The 23554-nt window shown below is 35.1% G+C and overlaps 1 protein-coding gene across 8 annotated transcripts in view; it reads right to left on the bottom strand.

The window, feature by feature from the left end:
• The window catches only part of LOC6054789 (atypical protein kinase C), a 352606-nt gene that overhangs the window by 21725 nt on the left and 307327 nt on the right, over nucleotides 1-23554 (bottom strand). For all 8 annotated transcript variants that reach the window (XR_005277316.1, XR_005277317.1, XM_038254610.1 and 5 more), the window contains 4 exons: nucleotides 13432-13638; nucleotides 13062-13372; nucleotides 12902-13002; nucleotides 12638-12832 (listed from right to left, as the gene is read on the bottom strand). Coding sequence is in view for 6 of the 8 variants with exons in the window: in XM_038254610.1 (XP_038110538.1) it covers nucleotides 12638-12832; nucleotides 12902-13002; nucleotides 13062-13372; nucleotides 13432-13638 (814 nt within the window). In the remaining 2 variants the exon portion in view is untranslated. The remainder of the gene's footprint in view (nucleotides 1-12637; nucleotides 12833-12901; nucleotides 13003-13061; nucleotides 13373-13431; nucleotides 13639-23554) is intronic.

Genomic DNA, 23554 nt, shown 5'->3' on the forward strand with positions numbered 1-23554 from the left:
AGGGAGTTATTGACATTTTAGTGACAAAATAGCATAATTTTCAAATTCAAATAAAAAAGTGTTCCATCCAGATATCAACTCGGTTCGACCTGCATCTTGTAGGGGACATCTGGGACTACCATCTGAGACTGAGAACGCTTTGGGTAAGGCAGTTTAACATATTAAATAGACACTTTTACTTTTAGTGAATTTTTTGGTTGTAAATTTTTGCTCGGGGGACCCCGTAGATCCCATTTTCTGATGATAATTTTATCATATTCGTGTTCCTGAGACAATTTCACAATAGAAACATGCATAAAAATGTTTATTTTCATCCATTTTAACCCTTTGAAAAATGAAAGTTAAAAAAAATTTAGATGCTGCTTTTTTCTGGTGTCATCTAGTATCCTTGAAACGAACTTGAATTTCAATAAATGTGAATCGAAGATTTTTTTAACTTTCATTTTTAAAGGGTTAAAATGGATGAAAATAAACATTTTTATGCATGTTTCTATTGTGAAATTGTCTCAGGAACACGAATATGATAAAATTATCATCAGAAAATGGGATCTAAGGGGTCCCCCGAGCAAAAATTTACAACCAAAAAATTCACTAAAAGTAAAAGTGTCTATTTAATATGTTTAACTGCCTTACCCAAAGCGTTCTCAGTCTCAGATGGTAGTCCCAGATGTCCCCTACAAGATGCAGGTCGATCCGAGTTGATATCTGGATGGAACACTTTTTTATTTGAGTTTGAAAATTATGCTATTTTGTCACTAAAATGTCAATAACTCCCTTTAGATTTAACCAATTGGGGTGCTCTATCCTGCATTTTGTTGCATTTTTTAAGCCCTTTCAGATGCATTTTGAATTTTTTAATTGAGTTGAATTTTGCCCAAGTTAGGGTAGGGTAGTCATCAATGAGACACTTTCGGTTTTCAACTTTCAAAGATTTTTCTCATTTTTTCATCAGCATGTTTTAATGAGCTTTTTGTTGAATTTTCTTTCTTTTAATGTGTTCTAACATCGACCAAAATATGAGATCGATCCGACATCTACAGCCAGAGTTATTCAACTGTCTCATTGTAGACGCACTTGGCAGGAACAATGAGACAGCTGGGGAACAATGAGACACACTACGAAAATCAAGATTTTTCTAGTAAAACATCATGTTTTTGTATTGTTCCATTGTAGGTAACTTGCCTTGTACATTTTAGAGCAATTTTGGCAACATGAAACTTTAATTAACAAAAGTTATACTAAAAAGTATTTAAATTTTGTAAAATCCGTATGTTCATACCAAATAACTTTGTATTTTTGGTTAAGTGAAGTTAAAACTCTATAAATATGCCAAAATCACTTTTAATTCATGTTTTGAAAGATTTCCATCGATTTTGAAAAGTTTATTGAAGAAAAATCAAAGTGTCTCATTGTTACCCATGGGCTGAAATGAGTGGGGAACAATGAGACAGCCCTGGATTCTGGGTATATTCTAAATTTTGGCCAAATCTAATGAAAGGACATTGTAGCCCAACTTAATCCCTATGGAACGTTGAAAGAAATTTGAAGAAATATTAGTTTTGGTGTTAATGGCAGCCTACGAGCGAAAAAGTAATTTTTGTCCATAATTTACTTTTATACCCCAGAATCAGACATTTATGAATAACTTTTCAAGGGAGCGTCCATAACCAAAGCCACTATAATGGCAGAAGTGTATCCAGTACACACACCTTTCTCCCAAATATGAGTCTGATTGGTTGAAATTACGACTTGTGAGAGCCATTTTATCATTGTTCCCCGTGTCTCATTGATGACTACTCTACCCTACAGCCTTTTTAAGATTTTTGACGTTTTTGAACCTTCAAACTTTGTGTCCCGATTTGCCCCACTTCCCGTTGACCTAGAGTGCTCAAATTTTGGCCAGATGCTAGTTTTATATGTACAAACAACCCCTGAAAATTTCAGGCAGATTGGTGAGGTCGATGCGAGATGGGTATGCTTTGCTCGTGGACTCGCTCTTAAGCTTTCATACAACTTTTTCAAATGTTTAGCTAGATTTTTGATACTTCTTACTATTTTTCTCAAAAAGCCAAACTAACCTTTCTTTTGCGTCTAGTACAGCTAAAATCGGATAAAATGACGCGGAGTTATGTTTTTTTGAAAAAAAAGCGGTTTTTGCGAAAAATGCCGAAAATTTCCATTTTTCGATACACCCTAGTACGAAAAAACAAAAAAATACGGGTCTAAGTATTTTGGCCAAGGAACCCCGAGAAAAAAATTTCGGTTTAGGCTCTTTTCAAATGGAATTGCTGTAGAATTGGAAGAATGAAAAATCATAAATGTTGTTTTTTTGTCCTCTCCCAGTTTACAAAAATAAAACGTCTTTGAAAAATGTCTTTCGGCATTTTTTCGCAAAATTTTCACAAAAGCAGTTTATCAACAAATATTTGGGATTTCATAAATTATTTGTGTGAGTGTCGCAGTTTCAAACAAATGCATTTTCCAATTTTATGTTGAGTTATTTGCATTTCAAAACTGAGCAATTCTCTACGAAATCGGATATTTTTAATAAAAATGCTCAACAAAATAGTAACAAGCATCCAGATTAGCACCATTTTCACCGTTCCCAATCCCAGATCTAAGCTTTCAGAGAGCAAATTAGTTTCACCATCTTTGCGACAGAGCCAGTGTTTGCTGGTGGGATGCACTTGAAAGGCAGGCTCGTGGAAGGTCATTATACCTTGCCTTGCTTCTCCGTGACGGTGCCATTGGTGGAAATGGCAATTTTCCGGAAAACATCCGGACCTAGGCCGTTCCCTCTTCTTACGGGAATCTGTGTGTGTGTGTGTGTGTGTGGAGATATGGTGGCAATTTGATGTCTTGGATGCTGCCAGGAACAAATCAGGATAATGATAATGGGCTAGGAACATCATAATTTCCCTCTTCTCATGGTGTGGTGTAACACTATCGCGTTTCTAATCGTAATCGCTGCAGCAGCGGAAAAGGTGATTAGAGAGATTTGCACTCATTATCGAATTTGCAGGGTCGTCGTTGCTTATTTTATGGTTCGTTAGAGGATTTAATCCAGATTTAAATCAGTTTAAACAGCTAACTTAATCAATGTACCATTTTAAACACGCTTTCACGTCAGTTGCACTTGTCTGCGTGGGTGTGGTTTTTCATTTCCTCTTTTCCCATGCTGAATTTTACCCCGCAAAATATGCCATAAAAAATCTGGCTGTCACTTTGTTCGTGGTTGTTTTTAAATTCGCACTTGAACTTTTGAATAAAATCCCACTTGTGACCAAACCAGAAACACACATTTTTAATTGATTGGCAGTTCTGGGATTTTCACGGTTTTTGGATCCCAGGTGAGCTGAGGTTATTATTTGGTGGAATGAAATTTTATCAGTACAAAAATAATTCCAATATCATTCATGAAAAGTTAATTCTTTTATGGGTACAAACACCACACTGTTTCCGAAAATAGTAGTTTATGCAACAAGTTGCAAAAAGAGGATTTTTTCAGCACGAGTCGTACATTTATCCAACGAGGTTCACCGAGTTGAATAAATACAAAGAGTGCTGAAAAAATTAAGTTTTGCAACGAGTTCCATACAACATTTTTTCAATTCCAAAAAACACACTGAGTAAAATGTTATGTCAAATTTTCATGTATTTTGTCAATAAATCGTTAAAATCAAAAAATGTTGAAAAGTGTTACTTTTCGAAACAAGTGCTGAAAAGTTTAACTTTTCAGCACCCATTTGAGTGCTGAAAAGTAGAACTTTTCGGCATTTATTTCGAAAAGTGTTGCTATTCGATTCTGTTATTTTTGGTACAGAAAAGTAGGCTATTTCGTCGTTCAAGAATGACAGGAAAAGTAAGTAGTTTCACGACGGAATTGCAAAAAATGATTTTTTGGTCCTTTTTCATTACAAATACTGTATACTGTAACAGCAAAACAAAAGGTTTGATATGCACAACTGAATTGTTTTTTTCGATCTGTGACTAAAATTAATATTAAAATCTTTTGGATAAACATTTCCAAATTTATTTAAAAATTAAAAACAAACATTGCAAATTGTCAAAATAAGTTGACTGAGCCTTGTCCTCTTATTGGGGTCATAAAATTGTCAAGTTTTGACAGCAGTTTATTATTTGATCATGTTTTTAAGATAGGGAATACTTTCGAACCATATGACTTATTTGTTTTATTTTTTTTTCAGTTTAGGTTGATGATCAGGCCCGTATCCAGGGGTGGGCTTGGGTCACAAAATAGAGTATTTTTTCAAAAATCTCATATTCTCAAAATTTGCAATATGGGTTGACACCGTAATTTTGTATGTTTTTTCACTTTATACAAGTTTTTTTTTAAATACCGTATTTTTTATTATACCCATTCAACAAGTTATGGAAATTTGAGTATTTCCGAAAAAATACGTAATTTTGAGATAATATTAGAATTACACAAAAAATTAGGGGAAAATGCATTCAGAATGCCTCTTTTTTACCCATAGAGCAATTCCAGCTCAAATCAGGATTTTTTCTGGTACTTTTGTACCTGACCCTCTCCGATTTCAATAAAACTTTGTAGACATGTTATCCTAGGCCTATATAAGTCTTTTTTGTGTATATGGAGCCAATAGTACTCGAGAATAACATTTGAGAAGGGCGTAAGGTATTTAAAAATTTTAGTATTTTGCAATTTAAAATTACTGTATCTCAAAGCCGTTGCATCGTATCAAAAGTGGTCAAAGACAAACTTGTAGGAAATTGGACGGGCTTTCTGATAAAAATACACTGAAACAAAAATACACGCCACTTTTATGTCATTTTTCAATTTTAAGTTTAAAACTTAAATTTAAAGGTGATGTCACGATTTTTTTTCGTTCAAAAATTTTGAGAAAATACCCTAAGATGTTACCAAAAGACTGACGAAAAATGCAGGATGGTATGTCTCTCCTAAAAAAATACAAAAATCATTTACTAAAACTGTTTTTTTGAAAAGTGGTCTAAACGTCAAAATTTTTAAAAACCGGTAGTGGGAATCGATTTCCCAGATAATTTTACATAAAAGTCTACATATTGACCATTGTCCTATGTCCAATCCTTGGATAGATACAGCGGTTTTAAAAATAAAAATGTTGAAAAAACGGGATTTTCTGTGATTTTTGGCATTTTCTATATGACAGACTTGGTATTTCAGTCTCGTAAATATTTTTACCGGAAAGCTCGTCCAATTTCCCATAAGTTTGCCTTTGACAGCTTTTTGATTTATATCGTTTTTATATTTACGTAATCAAATTTACTATCCTGGTTTCTACCACACTGAAAAAAATATATTCTATTTTCAGTTATAAGCAATGTAATTAAGCTTATATCTGTAAGCCCTTACATCCAATTGAAATGCTGTCAAAGGCAAACTTATGGGAAATTGGACGAGCTTTTCGTTAAAAATATTTACGAGACTGAAAAACCAAGTCTGTCATATAGAAATTGTCAAAAACCACCAAAAATCCCGTTTTTTCAACATTTTTATTTTTAAAACCGCTGTATCTATCCAAGGATTGGACATAGGACAATGGTCAATACGGAGACTTTTATGTAAAATTGTCTGGAAAATCGATTCCCACTACCGGTTTTTAAAAATTTTGTCGTTTAGACCACTTTTCAAAAAAACAGTTTTAGTAAATAATTTTTGTATTTTTTAGGAGAGACATACCATCCTGCATTTTTCATCAGTCTTTAGTGACATTTTAGGTATTTTCTCAAAATTTTTGAACGAAAAAATCGTGACATCACCTTTAAATTTAAGTTTTAAACTTAAAATTGAAAATGACATAAAAGTGGCGTGTATTTTTGTTTCAGTGTATTTTTTTCAGAAAGCCCGTCCAATTTCCTACAAGTTTGTCTTTGACCACTTTTTGATACGACGCAACGGCTTCGAGATACAGTAATTTTTAAATTGCAAAATACAAAAATATTTAAATACCGTACGCCCTTCTCAAATGTTATTCTCGAGTACTATTTGCTCCATATGCACAAAAATGGCTTATATAGGCCTAGGATAACATGTCTACAAACTTTCATTGAAATCGGAGAGGGTCGGGTACAAAAGTATCAGAAAAATTCCTGATTTGAGCTGGAATTGCTCCATATTACAAATTATAAAAAAGTAATATCAAAATTACGGAATTTTGTGAAAATTTAGTATCTTCAAAAAATATTTAAATAATGTGAAAATGCATAACAAATTTCCCTTCTGTTGATACCCATATTGCAAATGAAGAAAATTTAAATAGCTTCGAAAAAAAATTGCGATTTTTTGTTAAAATTCGATTAAAGTACAGACTCGATTAACCGAAGCCTCGAATAACCGAAGTTTGATTATTCGAAGTTTTGTATGGGACTTAATCAAATCAAGAACAAATTTTTTTCGTATTTTTTTTTTTTTCTTATTTTAAACATAAAATCCGAGTTCTGCGACCTAATTTTAGTAAAACTTGAATAGTTTATTTGAAAATACATATTTTCAATATTTCATCACCGCCTTTTTGGCCGCCATCTTGAATTTAAAAATTCTGAATCACTTAATAGTGGCTTAGGGGTCATACTCAAGCTCGACAATCAAAAACGAAAAAAAATATATATTTTTTCGTGATTCGATTATCCGAAGTGAAATGTTTCCGAGACCTTCGGACAATCGAGTCTGGAGTGTATTAAAAAAATGATAATCGTGTGAAAATGCACAGGGTAATTCTCTACCAACTCACACGAAATCGGGAAAAGTTGCCCCGACCCCTCTTCGATTTGCGTGAAACTTTGCTGCCGGCTGTGATTTCATACAGAAAATCATCAACAAACTGTCGTTTTATTCTATAAACTTGAAAAATGAGAAAAGAGTCGTTGTGCAAGTAAAAGTAAGCATAATCCACAAATTCGCAAAAAATAGTCCCATCCATTAAATCTGTCGAGAATTGAGCATAACGGTCACTCCCAATTAAGGCCTCCAATCGTCGATCGTCAATCATTCGCTTGTGCGAGCTCTCGGAAATGGTCCCCAGCCCCTTCTGGCCGGTAGTTAATGACAACTGGCCACCGACGACAACCGCAACGGATCGAACCACTCCACGTGGGTGGAATATTTTCGGGGGAAAAAAACATCCCCAAACAAAAAAAAGCCTCCCCACGAAATTCCAATCAATTATCGCCATGCCGACGCGCGACCATTAATATTGACCTCCTCACCTCGCCTCGGACACGTGGCCACGTGTCCCACGTGATAATAACTGGCCACGTGATGATAACTCCTCCAAATTTACAACCACTGACTGAAAAGGGGGGCTGCTGGGCATCCGTTTTAATTTATTGCCAATAATTTTCATAAACATAATTGAATAATTATCGGGGGGCTCGAAGCGTGAGCGAATTTTCCGTGCCGATGATTTGTGTTGATCAATGGGTTTTTGTTTTTTTTTTTGTTGTTGTTGCTAGGTAATTCTCACTTTAAAGTGGACGATAAAAAACTGGATTTAATTTATTGCCAGTAATAATGCAAATTTTTAATGCAGAAAACTTGAATAAAGTGCAAACGTTTGCCATCATGATCAATTGTATTTGAAAAAAATACTAGAGGTCTTAAAAATCAACACAAAATCCATTTTTTTTATTTGTAATTGAAACCAGTTGAAATTTTAAATAAAATAAATTGAAAAATAATCACAATTGATAAATCGATCCAACAAGAAATTGTCTATTTTTTTCGGATAAATTTTAAGATATCTAGCAATTGTTCAGATTGTCAACAAAAGTTGCTTTAATAAAAAGTCCTTACGAAATCAGATTTCATGAGATTTTTATTTTACATGTTTAATGGCGCTAAAATTTTCTGGAGGGCTTTCCAAAAATCAACGAAGCAATATTGTATAATTAGTTCTTTTAAACAAGTCTCCATGCAAATTTGGTGTCTGCCCTATGCATACAGAAATGTTATACAGATATTCAAAAACCTGGATCCACAAAGTTACAGGTATCGATACGGACTGTTCAGTTGAACTCTAAAAAAGGCATTTTTCAAATAAATTTTTATTAAGATTTGTCTTTTGAAAAAAAAAAAAACAATCAAATTGGCAAAGTATGAACATGAATTTTGAAAAATCACAATTTAACAAAATACAGCCGCTTTTATTTGAAGGTTAAATGAAGAGGAAAAAATCATTAATTAAATTCTAGTGTTTATTAACTTTTATGAAACATTGTCCATCGATTCCTTATGTCCAAATTAGCCACTTAGCATCATTAGTTTCTTCATACAAGTCTCGAAGTCCCATACAAATTTTAAAACAACTATCGAAATGCTGTATCTCTAGAAGGATCGATTTAGTATCTTCTGCAAAGTGGTAAATTATGATTAAGACTGTTTAAAAAAGCACCATTAAAAAATACCCGTTTTTAAAAAACATTTTAGCATAAAAATTTAATCGATCTTACTACACTTTTTTTTGCCAAATATAAATAGTACAAATATTTTTAAAACATTATCTTTTTTTATTTGTAAAATAAATTAGTAAAAAAGAATATACACAAACTATTCTTTTAATTTCTAAAGATAATGTCCATTTTTATCCTTTAAAAAAATCGAAAAGCTAAGAAAATTCCCTTAAATTTGATTTTGGATACTGTTGATCCTACATTTGGTTGCTGATCCATAAATGAAAATTACTTAAAATGGGTTCTACCCAACTGGTCCTCAATTTTCAATCGATATCTTGGAAACCATTGATCAGATTTTCAATGTTAAAAGAGAGCAATTCTCTCAGACTTCGGTCATTCGTTTTTTTTTGTATTTTTTAATCAGGCTGAAACTTTTTTGGTGCCTTCGGTATGCCCAAAGAAGCCATTTTGCATCATTAGTTTGTCCATATAATTTTCCATACAAATTTGGTAGCTGTCCATACAAAAATGGTGCATGAAAATTCTAAAATCTGTATCTTTGAAGGAATTTTTTTATCAATTTGGTGTCTTCGGCAAAGTTGAAGGTGGATAAGGACTACACTGAAAAAAATAAACACGGCATTAAAAATGATGTTTCTTAATATAAGTTTTTGTCACTAAAACTTGATTTGCATAAAAAACTATTTTTATTTTTTTCAATTTTTGATATGTTTTAAGAGACATCAAAAGCCAACTTTTCAGAAATTTCCAGGTTGTACAAAAAATCTTTGACCGAGTTATGAAATTTTGAATCAAAACAGATTTTTATAAAAAAAACGAAATACTGGTCGCCAAAATTTTTAATTTTAGTTTAAAACTTACAATCAAATTTTCAAACAAAAAATACTTAAATGAAATTTGGATTTAGGGCACCGATTTCAAGTTATAGCAATTTTTTGGTAACTTTTTTGAAAATAGTCGCAGTTTTTCATTTTTTAAATTATTTCTCATGTTTGCCCACTCTTAAAAAATATATTTTTAAAAACTGAGAAAATTCTCTATATTTTTCTGTTTTTAAACCTTTGCATGGCAATATCTCAGCAACTAAGGGTCGTATGAACAAAGTTCAAAAAAGCAAAATATAGAGAATTTTCTCAGCTTTTCAAAAATATTTTTTCAAAAGTGGGCAAACATATGAACTAATTTAAAAAAAAGGATAACTGCGACTATTTTCAAAAAAAAAAAATACCTAAAAATGGCTATAACTTGAAAACGGTTCACATTATCAAAATTTTACTGAAGTAATTTTTGCTTTCAAATTTGATTTTACATCGAAAATTGAAGTTGGAAAATTTTTGCGACCAATATTTCGATTTTTTGAAAATATCAGTATTGAATCAAAAATTCATAACTCGATCAAAGATTGTTTACCCATTCTGGAAATTTCTGAAAAGTTGGCATTTGATGTCCCCTAAAACATATCAAAAAATAAAAAAAAGTGTTTTTTTTGCAAATCAAGTTTTAGTAACAAAAAGTGAAATTGAAAATCGTAAATTTTTTTACCGTGTATCATTTTTTTTCAGTGTAGTCCTTATCCATACCTACACCTTCCCCCAAGACACCAAATCGATCAAAAAATTCATTCAAAAGATACAGATTTTTGAATTTTCCTACATCATTTTTGTATTGACAGCTACCAAATTTGTACGGAAAACTATATGGACAAACTAATGATGCAAAATGGTTTCTTTGGGCATACCGAAATAACCATAAAAATTTCAGCCGGATTAAAAAATACTAAAATTAAAATTTAAAAAATATCGATTTCGCAGAGAACTGCTCAAGAGTTGAACATGTTAAATTTTATCATCGCCCTAATTTTAAAACCACGACTTACATTTCAAAATGGAATATTTTTAAATTCAATATCTCAAAAACTACCTTTTCCGCATTCGAGGTCAAAAAATTAGTCATTCATGAAATTATTTAAATATTTTTGAAATTGAAAGAAGAGAAATTATCACTGGCCTAAAATTTGGAAAAAAAAACTGAGGATTGACAAAGTAAATTTAAATTGAATATTTAACACCAAATTTTACCAGAAAAATTAGTTTTGTAAAAAGTAAATACTTTCAGTATTAAATCAGGAAAATACCAAGACAATTTTGTTTCATACTATCTGTCTCCCAGTCTTTAAGACCACATTCAATTGGAACCCCAATCGTACAGGACTTAAGTTCAACGCGGGGCTGTCGGAAACGTAAAATCGCGATAACTCGTGATGTTGATAAGCAAACCCCTTATGTTTATATATTAAAATTTGTGTAATTGTCTGCTCTACAACTTTGTACCACATTGTTACACTCTAAAAAATAACCCTGCAAAGTTAGAAAAAACACGAAATTTTAAAATGAATAATTTTGTTCTAAATGAAAAAATGACCCTTCTGGGTCAATGTAGATTCGAAAAGTACATTAAATTTCCCATAAAATGACATGTTCCAAAAATTTTTACAGTCGAGTAACGGAAAATGGGAGAATTTTTAAAACTTTTTAGTGTTTTTTCGATGAAAATACGTTTTTCGAATTCTGAGTACGCCATCAAATCGGACGTCTAATTCTACATAAAGTCCCTTTGACACCAAATTTCTATATCATCACCGTTTCAGGCTGCAAATTATTGAAAAACACCTCTTTTTTCACATGTTCAAAAATGGAAGGGGTCGTACCGCCCCCCCGTCACGAGATATCAAAAAACGGACCTCGGATTCGTGATCAGGGACAAAAGTTACCCCCTAGGACAAAGTTTCACGCAAATCGAAGAGGGGTCGGGGCAACTGCTGTGTGAGTTGGCGGAGAATTACCCAGGTGCGTTTTTTTATATCTCGTGACGGAGGGGCGGTACGACTCCTTCTTTTTTGAACATTAAAAAAATACATGTTTTTAAATAATTTGCAGCCTGAAATAATGATGATTTGGATATTTGGTGGCAAAGGAACTTTTATGTAAAATCTGACGCCCGATTTGATGGCGTACGTATTTAGTATCAAGTTTTTTTTCTTTATTTTTACTCTTTGCAATCTCGAAGTCACAAGCAATAATCGTTCCAAAATTGAGATTTAACACTCAACTAAAGGAACTCCAAACCTCTGTTATGTACTGCAAACGAACTTATTGTTACATGATTAATGACTAAAAAATTAGAATTTAATTTAATTGAATTGAATTGAAAATACAAAAAAAAGTTTAAAAAAATTGTGCAATTAAAAAAAATAAATTATTTAACCTACACCGAAAAGATGTTAAATATTGGAAACTTGAAAATTTGTTAGGTTGGACATTACCTCTTTTTTGAGAAAGATCACAAATAAAATGTGTAAAACTGTGAACCTGATGGAAATTCACCAGATACTGATGCAATATTACACATTTTTTGACACAAATTCTGCCATCATTCCCTGATGAACCATTTTTTTTTCTGTGAATTCTAAATAAAATATTCTAAATTTTGATCTTGAATGCTCTCACAAAGCCAATAATTCACAAATTTAATAACCTCATTGTTTCTCCCAAAACAAAAAAAATCCTTCCTCCCAATTTTCGCCCAGCTGATTCTCGAACCACAACCCATCACTCCCCGGTGTCGGGAGGCTGCCGCCATAAATAAAGTGAAATTAAACCCCTCCGATTTTCGAAACTGGCCGGTTGTGGTCCGCGTTCCCGGTCCAAACCCACGGCAGAACCTTTAAAATATGATGATGATGCCAATGTTTGTGGTGAATGTTTGTTTGTGTGCGTGCGGTGTTGGTTTGCAGCTTACAAGTTATTAAAGTATCATTAAAAATAAAATGAACGCAACATGGAAAATGGATGGAAAATAATAAAAAGTTCAGTTCTGCGCGGCGAGGGCGAGTAATGAACGATGACTGCATCATATTTTATGAGTTTTGAGTGAGGTTTTTGGGGTTATTTTGCGGTTGTGAGTGGGGGAGGCAACACAGACGGTTCTGATTACATAAATATTGCATTAAATAATTAAAAATCAACGGCGGCGGCAGCTGCAGCTGCCGATTGAATGGCCAATTTCACGCTGGGATTGAAATTTTCGAGGGGATTTTTTTGACTTAATGGAGTTTGCTTGTTTTCAAATGGCTCTTCTTTCGGTTGGATGGTTTAATGAGTCAAATTAAAAGGGACACACGAAACGGGAAAGCAAAACTTACCATTTCCCAGTCGATGCTCTTGAAGAACGGATGATTGACGATGTCCATGAAGGCCGAGTCGCGGTTGCAGCCCAGACGGTCGGCCGGGTTCTTGTTCAGGAAGCCCTTGAGCACGGAGGCGGCCTTGACGCTGAGCGACCGCGGGATACGGATCGTCTTCTCCAGGATCACCTGGAACAGGTAGTCCTCGGTGTTCTGGAAGAGAAAGAAGAGAAGGAGGTTAGAATATTGTTCAACGATGCTTGAGAGCAAGTTGCAACGAACCTGGTCCGGATTCTCGGAAGCTCCGGCAATGTCGAACGGACTGCGACCTGCCAGCATCTCGTACAGCAGGACTCCCAGCGCCCACCAATCGACGGAGAAGCCTAAAATGACAATATTCAAGAGTTGTTCAAACTTCAACCAAACCCCCCCAACCGCTCACCGTAATCCTCCCCCCGCAGAATCTCCGGCGCGATGTAGTTGGGCGTGCCGCAGAACGTCGAGGTCGTGTCGCCCGGACGGATGCCCTCCTTGCACATGCCGTAATCGGTCAGCTTGATGTGGCCCTCGTGATCCAGCAGCACGTTGTCCAGCTTCAGATCCCGGTAGATGATGCCCTTCTCGTGCAAAAAGTTCAACGCCAGGCTGATCTCCGCCGCGTAGAACCGCGCGTGCTCCTCCGGCAGGCGGCGCTGGCGCTGCATGTGGAACATCAGATCGCCACCGCGCACAAACTCAATCACGAAGAACAACCTGCGTGGAAGCAATGAAGTCAATTTCACTCCAAAAATTAACAAGTTAGAAAACCTCACCTCGACGGCGTCTGGAAGCACGAGTGCAGCCCCACCAGGAACGGATGGTTCGAGGCGGTCTCGAACACGTGCTTCTCCGTCTGGACCCAGTCGATGTCCTCGTCGTCGGTGACGAGCGCCTTCTTGATGACCTTCATCGCGTAGATGCGGCGCGTCTTCTTCAGCTCCACCATCAGCACCTTAGCGTAGCTGCCGCGGCCGATGACGCTGCGGGGGCGGGGGGAATGAAAATTAGATATCTTATCAATGTTGATATTTTGAAGCTTTCGAAATTTTTAACCTTGTGAGCAAGAATAACACAGTTTTGAGAGAGATCAAGATTTTATGACTGAGCAATTCTCTACGAAATCGGTCTTTTTTCTTAAATTTAAATTTTTGATTTTTTTTATCCGGCTGAAATATTTGTGGTGTCTTCGGTATGCCCATTTTGCATCATTAGTTTGTCCATATAATTTTCCATACAAATTTGGCAGCTGTCCATACAAAAATGATGTTTGAAAATTCAAAATCTGTGTATTTTGAAGGAATTTTTTGATCGATTTGGTGTCTTCGGCAAAGTTGTAGGTATGGATACGTACTACACTGACAAAAAAAAAATGATACACGGAAAAAAAATGGGTGATTTTTAATTTCTCTTTTTGTCACTTAAACTTGATTTGCAAAAAAAAAACACTATATTTTTTTTCATTTTTTGATATGTTTTAGGGGACATCAAATGCCAACTTTTAAGAAATTTACAGAATGGGCAAAAAATCTTTGACCGAGTTATGAATTTTTTAAGCAATACTGATTTTTTTTTCAAAAAATCCTCTGATGTAAAAACAAATTTGCAATCAAAAAGTACTTTACACAGCAAAAAATCCGATGGTAAAATCGCATGCAAAAGCATGCACATCACCTTTGTGAGCAAAAGCATGTAATATTGTATGCGAAAACGTGTACATAATAAGCATGTACAAAAGAAAAATAAATTAATGTTGCACACCCCAAAAATAACATCAATCTGTTGAGAGCCATATCCCGATTACCAAGTCCGCGCCCCAACCGTCTCGGCTATCTCACCGTCTTGTAAATGATGTGTCCAATGCCGATGTACCAGTAGGTTTTCCGTACGTCGTATACTGAATTAGCTGCATACGATGGGGAACATACAGCTACATTGGTGTTGATCCAGCTAACTTCACAGCGACGAGATAGCCGACTTGGTAATCTGGATATAACTCTCAACAGATTGATGTTATTTTTGGGGTGTACAAAATTTATTTATTTTTCTTTTGTACATGCTTTTTATTACACTTTTTCGCATACAATATTACATGCTTTTGCTCACAAAGGTGATGTGCATGCTTTTGCATGCGATTTTACACAGATTTTTTTTACTGTATAGTGAAATTTTGATAATGTGCTATGTTTTGTTTCCGAAAACAAAATATATTATGTTTTTAAATCAAGACTGACATTTCCAAGGGGCGTTAAATTGCATGTTTGGTTCTTTTGAAATGTTTGTCTTGAGAGAATTTTCTCAGCACTTCAAAAATATTTTTTTCAAAAAGTGAGCAAACATGGACACTTATTTAAAAAAAATCAATAACTGTGACTATTTTCAAAAAAGTTACCTGAAAATGACTATAATTTGAAAATGGTGCACTTTATCAAAATTTCACTTCAGTACTATTTGATTGCAAAATCAATGTTACGTCGAAAAATGAAGCTGAAAAAATTTTGCGACCAATATTTCGATTTTTTGGAAAAAATCAGTATTGATTAAAAAATTCATAACACGGTTAAAGATTTTTTGCCCGCTCTTGAATTTTTCTGAAAAGTTTGCATTTGATGTCCCCAACAACATATGAGAAAATAATAAAAAAATAAAAATCTAAATTGAAAACCTCTAAAAATTTTTTTGAAAAAGTCGGAAATAGCATCTTAATACGGCTGTATCTCAAATACTAATTAAGCAAACCTTCTGAAACTTGGCCCAGAGATAATTGACAGTCATATAAAGCATAATCCATCATTATCTTGACATGCATATTCTTTGAAATGCTCACAGTGTACTGATTTTATAGATTTTCTTAGAAAAGTCGGGAATAACATTTTAAAATGGCTGTGTCACGAGAACTACACACAGCAAAAAATCCAATAATAAAATCGCATGCAAAAGCGTGCAAATCGTCAAAAAAGACACTTAACCCAGCACCTACCGTAAGGACTGGCGCCTTAGCCCGCTCGGCCATTAGACCGATAAAAATGGATAGGATAAACGTATATGTGAGCTTCACATTTTGGCCAAGTAGGTTTCCCATACTGATGGGCTACATATTTCAGGGTGTAATATTACATAGAATTTCATAAAATAATGCAAAATTAATTTTACATCCAGGCTTTTTACACGCAGCTTGTAATGTGCAGTGCATTACTTCAATAACATTATTTTCGGATTATTAGTAAATTAACCCGGCGTAAGTTCGAGGGTGTAAACTAACAAACTGGTGATTAAAAAGTGACTGTTTATTAAAAAGTTTCGGTTACATTATATAGTTCCTTAAATTTAGTACAATTTTTCAATGCTCTCAATCAAGAGATTTCTCTCTTGTTCTAAACCTCTCTCATGGACTTTTGTCCTTTTCTTCCATACGCGCATAGCTTGTCTATCTCGCTTACGCAGTGATCATAGTTCGTTCTATGTTTTGTCCTCTCTATTCTAGCGGCGTCGTTCGCTCAATTTCTACTTTCTCTCTGCTTTGATCGATTAATCCGTTTGCTCGATCGTCCCTTTCACTCTATTCGTGCTACTTTGTATTCAGGTGCGCGAACATGCTTCGGATGCTTGTTCTCAAGCTCTGTGCGGACAATACCGTCTTTTCGTGTTTCTGATTCTAGGGTCTGATAAACTTGCAGGATATATGGTTATGTCTTCGTTTGAATTTTAACCTTCTGATTTGTACTTCTGAAAAGGGTTTTCTGATGTTCCTAGAAACCTAGCTGCCTTTCCTGTCGATAATGGTTTTCTTGGATTTCGTGTTTCTTACAGGAAACGTAATAAAATAAATCTTTCTTCTAAATTACCCGACACCGCTTGGGAATTTCTTGATTTTCCTGATTGTTGCGTCACAGGAAGCGCGAGTGAGCTTTTTCTAATAACTGAAAACATTTCGGTTAATTCAACTTCAACTAAATCTGACACCGTCAGCTACACCGGACCCCGTAAATCTACATCCGTAGGTTTACCACAAATATGAATTTAGTTGGAGTTGTTACATGAGTAAATTGTTCCTTATCCTTATGGGTATTGTTGAATATGTTTTCCTTACATTTATTACTTGAAAGATGAAGTTAATATAGGAAAAATAATATGATTTATTTGCTTTTACTATATCTATGCTGAATACCTTCTTTTTATTCCTTACCCCGTATTGCTTGGGGATCATTTATAAATTTTCGTTTTGCTTATCATCTTTCATTTCGATTTTCTTATTGCCATCATCATCTGATGCATTCCTTTGTTTACGCTTGACGTCGAGAACGGCTAATTTCACGACTGGTCTTGTCAAATACTTTCCTGATGCTGTTTTGATTCTAACTAATCTTACTATCCCGTCTTTTCCGGGTCTTGTGTCGGTTACCAAACATTTGATCCACTTTCCTTTGTTTTCTTCATCAGGAGTTATTGCAATATCTCCAACTTCAATTGATTTCATTTCTTGATTCCATTTTGGTCTCTTTGTAAGACTGGGTAAATACTCTTTTATCCATCGGTTCCAGTAGTTATTCGCCAACTGGCTGGACCTTTTCCATTGCTCTCGTAGAGCTTCACCTTTGAAACATCAGTTAACATTGGTTCCATATCACCGGAACAATTTATCAGAAAGTGATATGGTGTTAAAACTTCATCGTCTTCTGACTCCAGTGGAATATGAGTCAACGGTCTGCTATTTATGATATACTCAATTTCTGTGAGTAAGCCTCGTAGAACATCTTCTGGCATAGTTTCTTGCACCGATGCTAAAATACTTTTGACTTCTTTTACCATTCTTTCCCAAACACCTCCAAAATGAGGCGCTGAAGGTGGATTGAAGAACCATTCAATTCCTTCGCTTGCTAATCTCTGACGGATTCTTTTGATTTCATTATTTGCTCCAATGAAATTTGTTCCATTGTCACTGTACAATTGCATAATTCTACCTCGTCTTGATTGAACATTTTTCAAACAGATAAAAAAGGCATCTGTACTCAGATTACGAGACAGATCCAAATAAACTGCTCTTGTTATTAGGCAAGTAAATACTACTCCCCAACGTTTTTCAACACGTCTCCCTATCCAGGTTTTAAATTCTTTATCATCGTGTTGTACACCAATTTCACAATGGCCATTCTTGTTATGCGCTTCTTCAATTACGCTTTCTGTTTCCTCAATTCTTGCAATTAGAGGCTTCGACAAATTACTTCTTAGTAAGAATTTACCTTTCATTTTATTTATGGATGTTTCATGATGCTGCACTTCCTTGTGCAACGCGACTGTATGTCTCCCATTGGAGTTCTTATTGGAATTATTCCCAGATACTTTGCCATGCAAGACCCAGCCTAATCTGGTTCTGTTTGCAATGGGTTCATTGAATTTGCCTACTCTTGATTCTAATCCTTGAATAACGAACGAGTGTGGCAAGCCTATTAAAAGTTTTGGACATTCTTTTCCATAACCTTTCAAATTTGTATCCTTCAGATGCGGATAACGTTTAATCATCTTGTCCTTATTTAAGGACTGTTCGGGTAGTGACATGCTACTGATAGTACGCATTTTTCGTAACTCGTAAGTTTTTCCATAACAGCCTTCGATACTAACTGTAATCTCTTGACTGTTCTCATCATTTTGTACGTTTCCATCAGTCCATGAAAGAGCTAATGGCTTCTTAGTGCCCTTTATGGCCAATTCTTGTCTTACATCGTCTAGCAACAAACTAGTAGATGAACCGAGATCTAAAAGAGCTAAAACCCTAACTCTTTTATCTCTATTTGATAATATCACCGGCATGATTTGATAATACACACTACTATCATTCCTATCATGGTGGTTAACTTGATTTGCTGTATTTTCAGACTGTTTCTCCACGGTAGGAGTTCTTTTGGTTTCGTGAAGCATTGGGTGGTGGTTTATCTTACACCCAGCAATATTGCATTTCCTAGGGTTCTGGCAGTTTCTCGAATTATGGTTCGAGAAGTTGCAACAAGCGAAACAAAGTCTATTTTGCTTCACACTTTCTATTCTTTTAGCGACATCCATTTTTGCGAAAACTGGACATTCAGCATGTCTATGAGTTGTTTCATTGCATGAGAAACACTTGTATCTTTTGTCTGATTTTATATCCAAATGAGCATTCAATTTTTCTCTTCTATTGAACCTTTCGCGGTTCCCTGGTTGGGAGTATTCTCCCGTCTTATACGACATCATCATGGTTGCCAATGATTTATGGTCCTTTAGCCATATGGAAAACGATTCTAAATCAGGCAATTTATTTTCTTCAAGCAAATTCACTGCTTTCTCTTTTTCAAGCAATGATTTCAGCCATTGCTTACGCAAATTGAATGGTAGTTTTGCTACCAGATCTTGTATCAAGCTTTGATCCTTCAGGTAATCAAGTTGTTTCAGCAGTTTGATATTTGTAACTAAGTTCTCGATCGAAGTTACAAAATCAATCATTGATTGTGGGTTCTCCACACTTGGGTTTTTAAAACTGAGTGCATCTTTTAAATATCCTTTATAAAGGAATCGGACGTTACCGAACTGTTCCTTCAAGGATTTCATAATTAGTGGAACATTTGTATGATCTGTCAACAGAGACTCTACGTGAAACAGGGCTTGTCCCTTCAAATGTTTTTCTAGGCGGTTCAGATTTTCCACATCACTGAAGCCTCCTTCTTTTGTAGTTGTTTCAAAGATACTCTGAAACCTGGGCCATACCTTATAAGACCCGTCGAAATCAGGCAAGTCCATGAGGGCTTGTCTGGTCACAATTTTGTTAAGTTGGAGGATTGCAGCCTCCCCACTTGGATTATCAACTACCATTGCAGATTGATTTTCGAGTTGCTCATTTTTAACATTCAATGATGCTTTAAATGCATCCATCATTTCTTTTAAGGTTGCTACCTGATTGTTAGTACTCTTATTGGACATGTAACGGAATGCTTCCTTTTGTGCTTCCATCATTTCGATAATTGGATTTACACTTCCTCTGAGTTTTTCCGCGATGGTCACGCATCTTGGACAAAACCATTCTTGTTTCTTGGGTGGATCTTTTGGAACATTTGCACAACTTTTGTGAAACCAATGTTGGCAATCGTCACAACCTATCATCTTATCCTTTTCATCAGCATCATTACAAAGCTGACAGTGACCATTCGTATTGCCACTAAACTTGAACAATTTTGAAGCCATATTGCTTCTTTACACTCTTTTTGGTAAATTTGCGATTTTTTCCTAACTGATCACTTCTTACGGGCTAATGTTGTAGACTTACTACTTTTCTGCTGTAGCTCGTTGCGATGGTGATGCTGCGATGCTCGTTGCGCTGCTCTTTACGCTGCTCGTTGCGATGCTCGTTGCGTTGCTGATTCTGCTATGCTCGATGTGATGCTTCGATGTCTCGTTGTCCACACGACGATAGATTTTCCTTCAGATTGATCAGCTTCGATTGACGATTCACTGATGAAACTCCTTGGCGCATGTAAGCTCGACCTGATGTCGAATGCGACCGGGCAATCTCTAATTGACCGGATTTCTTTGTTGTAACGTGCTCTTCCAGTGAACACGACAGTTGCTGACTATTGATATCTAACCGGACTTATTCGATGTCCGGACCAGGCACACTTATCCGCAATTCGGGTGTGACCGAACAGATTTGTCCGGATTTTGACGAACGCACTTTTCCAACCGTATGTTGAAGGCGACCGATCGGCACGTGGCACTTGATCGGATTTTGATGAACACGAGTCAACCTAGACGTTGGTCGCGGCCGAAGGAAAGTGAACTACTTCTCACTTTTTACACATGAGTCACTATTTTGTGAAAACTCGGCAAATTCCACAAACACTTGGTCCTTACTTTTGAACCATCACCAGTTTTGTACTTTTCCTCTCTGGAGCCACCATAAAATGTAATGTGCAGTGCATTACTTCAATAACATTATTTTCGGATTATTAGTAAATTAACCCGGCGTAAGTTCGAGGGTGTAAACTAACAAACTGGTGATTAAAAAGTGACTGTTTATTAAAAAGTTTCGGTTACATTATATAGTTCCTTAAATTTAGTACAATTTTTCAATGCTCTCAATCAAGAGATTTCTCTCTTGTTCTAAACCTCTCTCATGGACTTTTGTCCTTTTCTTCCATACGCGCATAGCTTGTCTATCTCGCTTACGCAGTGATCATAGTTCGTTCTATGTTTTGTCCTCTCTATTCTAGCGGCGTCGTTCGCTCAATTTCTACTTTCTCTCTGCTTTGATCGATTAATCCGTTTGCTCGATCGTCCCTTTCACTCTATTCGTGCTACTTTGTATTCAGGTGCGCGAACATGCTTCGGATGCTTGTTCTCAAGCTCTGTGCGGACAATACCGTCTTTTCGTGTTTCTGATTCTAGGGTCTGATAAACTTGCAGGATATATGGTTATGTCTTCGTTTGAATTTTAACCTTCTGATTTGTACTTCTGAAAAGGGTTTTCTGATGTTCCTAGAAACCTAGCTGCCTTTCCTGTCGATAATGGTTTTCTTGGATTTCGTGTTTCTTACAGGAAACGTAATAAAATAAATCTTTCTTCTAAATTACCCGACACCGCTTGGGAATTTCTTGATTTTCCTGATTGTTGCGTCACAGGAAGCGCGAGTGAGCTTTTTCTAATAACTGAAAACATTTCGGTTAATTCAACTTCAACTAAATCTGACACCGTCAGCTACACAGCTGGATTACTACTTTATTTGTGCATCAGCAAACCTTCTGAAACTTTTATAAGATGATATATAAGAGAAGAGAGGAATACCATCAATAAATTTCCCGATTTCCCGAAATTGAAAAAAATATCAAATTATGGTCTACATACACAGTAATAACGATTAATCAATAAGAATGTTAAATAGGCCGTCCCAAAAAAATGAAAAGTTGTCAAATCTCCGGTGCTCACCCCTAGAATGATAGATTAGGATGTCAGAAACAATGTTTTCATACAACAAAATATTCCCAAAAATGGTTTACAACTCGCGCGCGGAGCTTGAATGAAAAAAGTGCATTTTCCGAGTATTTTTCAGAAATGCGCGTAACAATCATACTAAAGTCATTCAAATTTGGTCGCCTTGGGCTTCGAGTGATAGTTTAATGTCCCCTGAACAAATTCCTGTGTATACATAGCCCATAAAAGCTTGTGTTTGGGCATGGCAGGGCGTTTTAGGGAGAAAAATTTGTATTTTTTAGACAAAAAATTTCAAAACTCACTCCCCAAAACCAGCCAAAAAATTTTGCAGCCGAAACTAATGCATTCAGCTTATAGGAAATTTTACGGAGATCATTTTGCTTTTTTTAACATTCAATTTATGTCCACGCAAAGCCGAGATATTTGCATTTTAGTGAGCAAAAAGTGACGAATTTTCAAAATTCTTGGTATACAAGCGTTTTTAGCATAACACATTGGCTACTATGATTACAAACGAAAAGGCATATATTTTAGATATATTTACTTTGTTCGCTCAAAAACGGTAATAACATTTCATGAAAAAACATGAGATTTTCTCACAATGTGACGTAAACGACATATTTATAAGTACTGCTCTGTGCTCTTCTCGATATGAACAAATAAAGCTCTAATGGGTAACTTTTTTTGAAAAAATAAGTTTTTTATAAATGAATTTGTTTCATTTGAATGTACATACATAAACAAATCACGTTCACAGCTTGGAGATATGAACTATAATATAATTAATTTTGATTTATGATTATGTGTCGTTTACGTCACATTGTGAGAAAATCTCATGTTTTTTCATGAAATTTTATTAACAAATATCGTTTTTGAGCGAACAAAATAAATATATCCAAAATATATGCCTTCTCGTTTGTAATCATAGCAGCCAATGTTTTATGCTAAAAACGCTTATATACCAAGAATTTTGAAAATTCTTCACTTTTTGTTCACTAAAATGCAAATATCTCGGCTTTGCGTGGAGATAAATTGAATGTTAAAAAAAGCAGAATTTTTTGGCTGGTTTTGGGGAGTGATTTCTGAAATTTTTTGTCTAAAAAATACAAATTTTTCTCCCTAAAACGCCTGTTGTCCCCAGTTGGCGATAGTAACTTTAAGATAATTTGTAAAATATGTATATTATTAAATAACTTACGTCCTTCGCAAATGTTATTTTCAAGTACAATTGGCTCCATATACACAAAAAAGGCTTATATAAGCCTAGAATAACATGTCTACAAAATTTCATTGAAGTCGAAAAGGGTTTGGTACAAAAGTACCAGAAAAAATCCTGATTTGAGCTGGAATTATTCCATATGGAAATACTAAAGGTACAAAAGTTACATAAGTAACTTAAAACAACATCCTAAACAAAGAGGAATATAAAAAAAAAACATCGAAAAAAAAAATTAGACGTTGGAGGATTGAGTTGACAAAGCTTCTAAGTTTGTCATGATTATCAGGCTTATTATTTGAAATTACATATCTACCGAAATTGAAGCTTTAAGAGGCAGTATTTGTAAATATTGCTCGGTTTGTTCTAGAGGTCGTATCGAGGTGCTGCAATTTGGATGAAACTTTCAGCGTTTGTTTCTCTATGCATGAGATGAACTCATGCCAAATATGAGCCTTCTACGACAAAGGGAAATGGGGTGAAACGGGCTTTGGAGTTTGAGGTCGAAAAAACATTAAAAATCTTAAAATTACTCGCATTTCCGTAAAACTTCTTCAATTCCAACTCTCTTGGATGCATTCTAAAGGTCTTTTGAAGCACTTCAAAATGTGCTATAGACATCCAGGATTGGTATGATTTTTCCTCATAGCTTTTGCAAATAACTGTTAAAAATGGATTTTTTTTAAATCTTAATATCTTTTTCCAACAGCCTCCAACACTCATACTCCCA

The sequence above is a fragment of the Culex quinquefasciatus genome, chromosome 2 (genome assembly GCF_015732765.1).
Source record: "Culex quinquefasciatus strain JHB chromosome 2, VPISU_Cqui_1.0_pri_paternal, whole genome shotgun sequence".
Taxonomy (NCBI): Eukaryota; Metazoa; Arthropoda; class Insecta; order Diptera; family Culicidae; genus Culex; species Culex quinquefasciatus.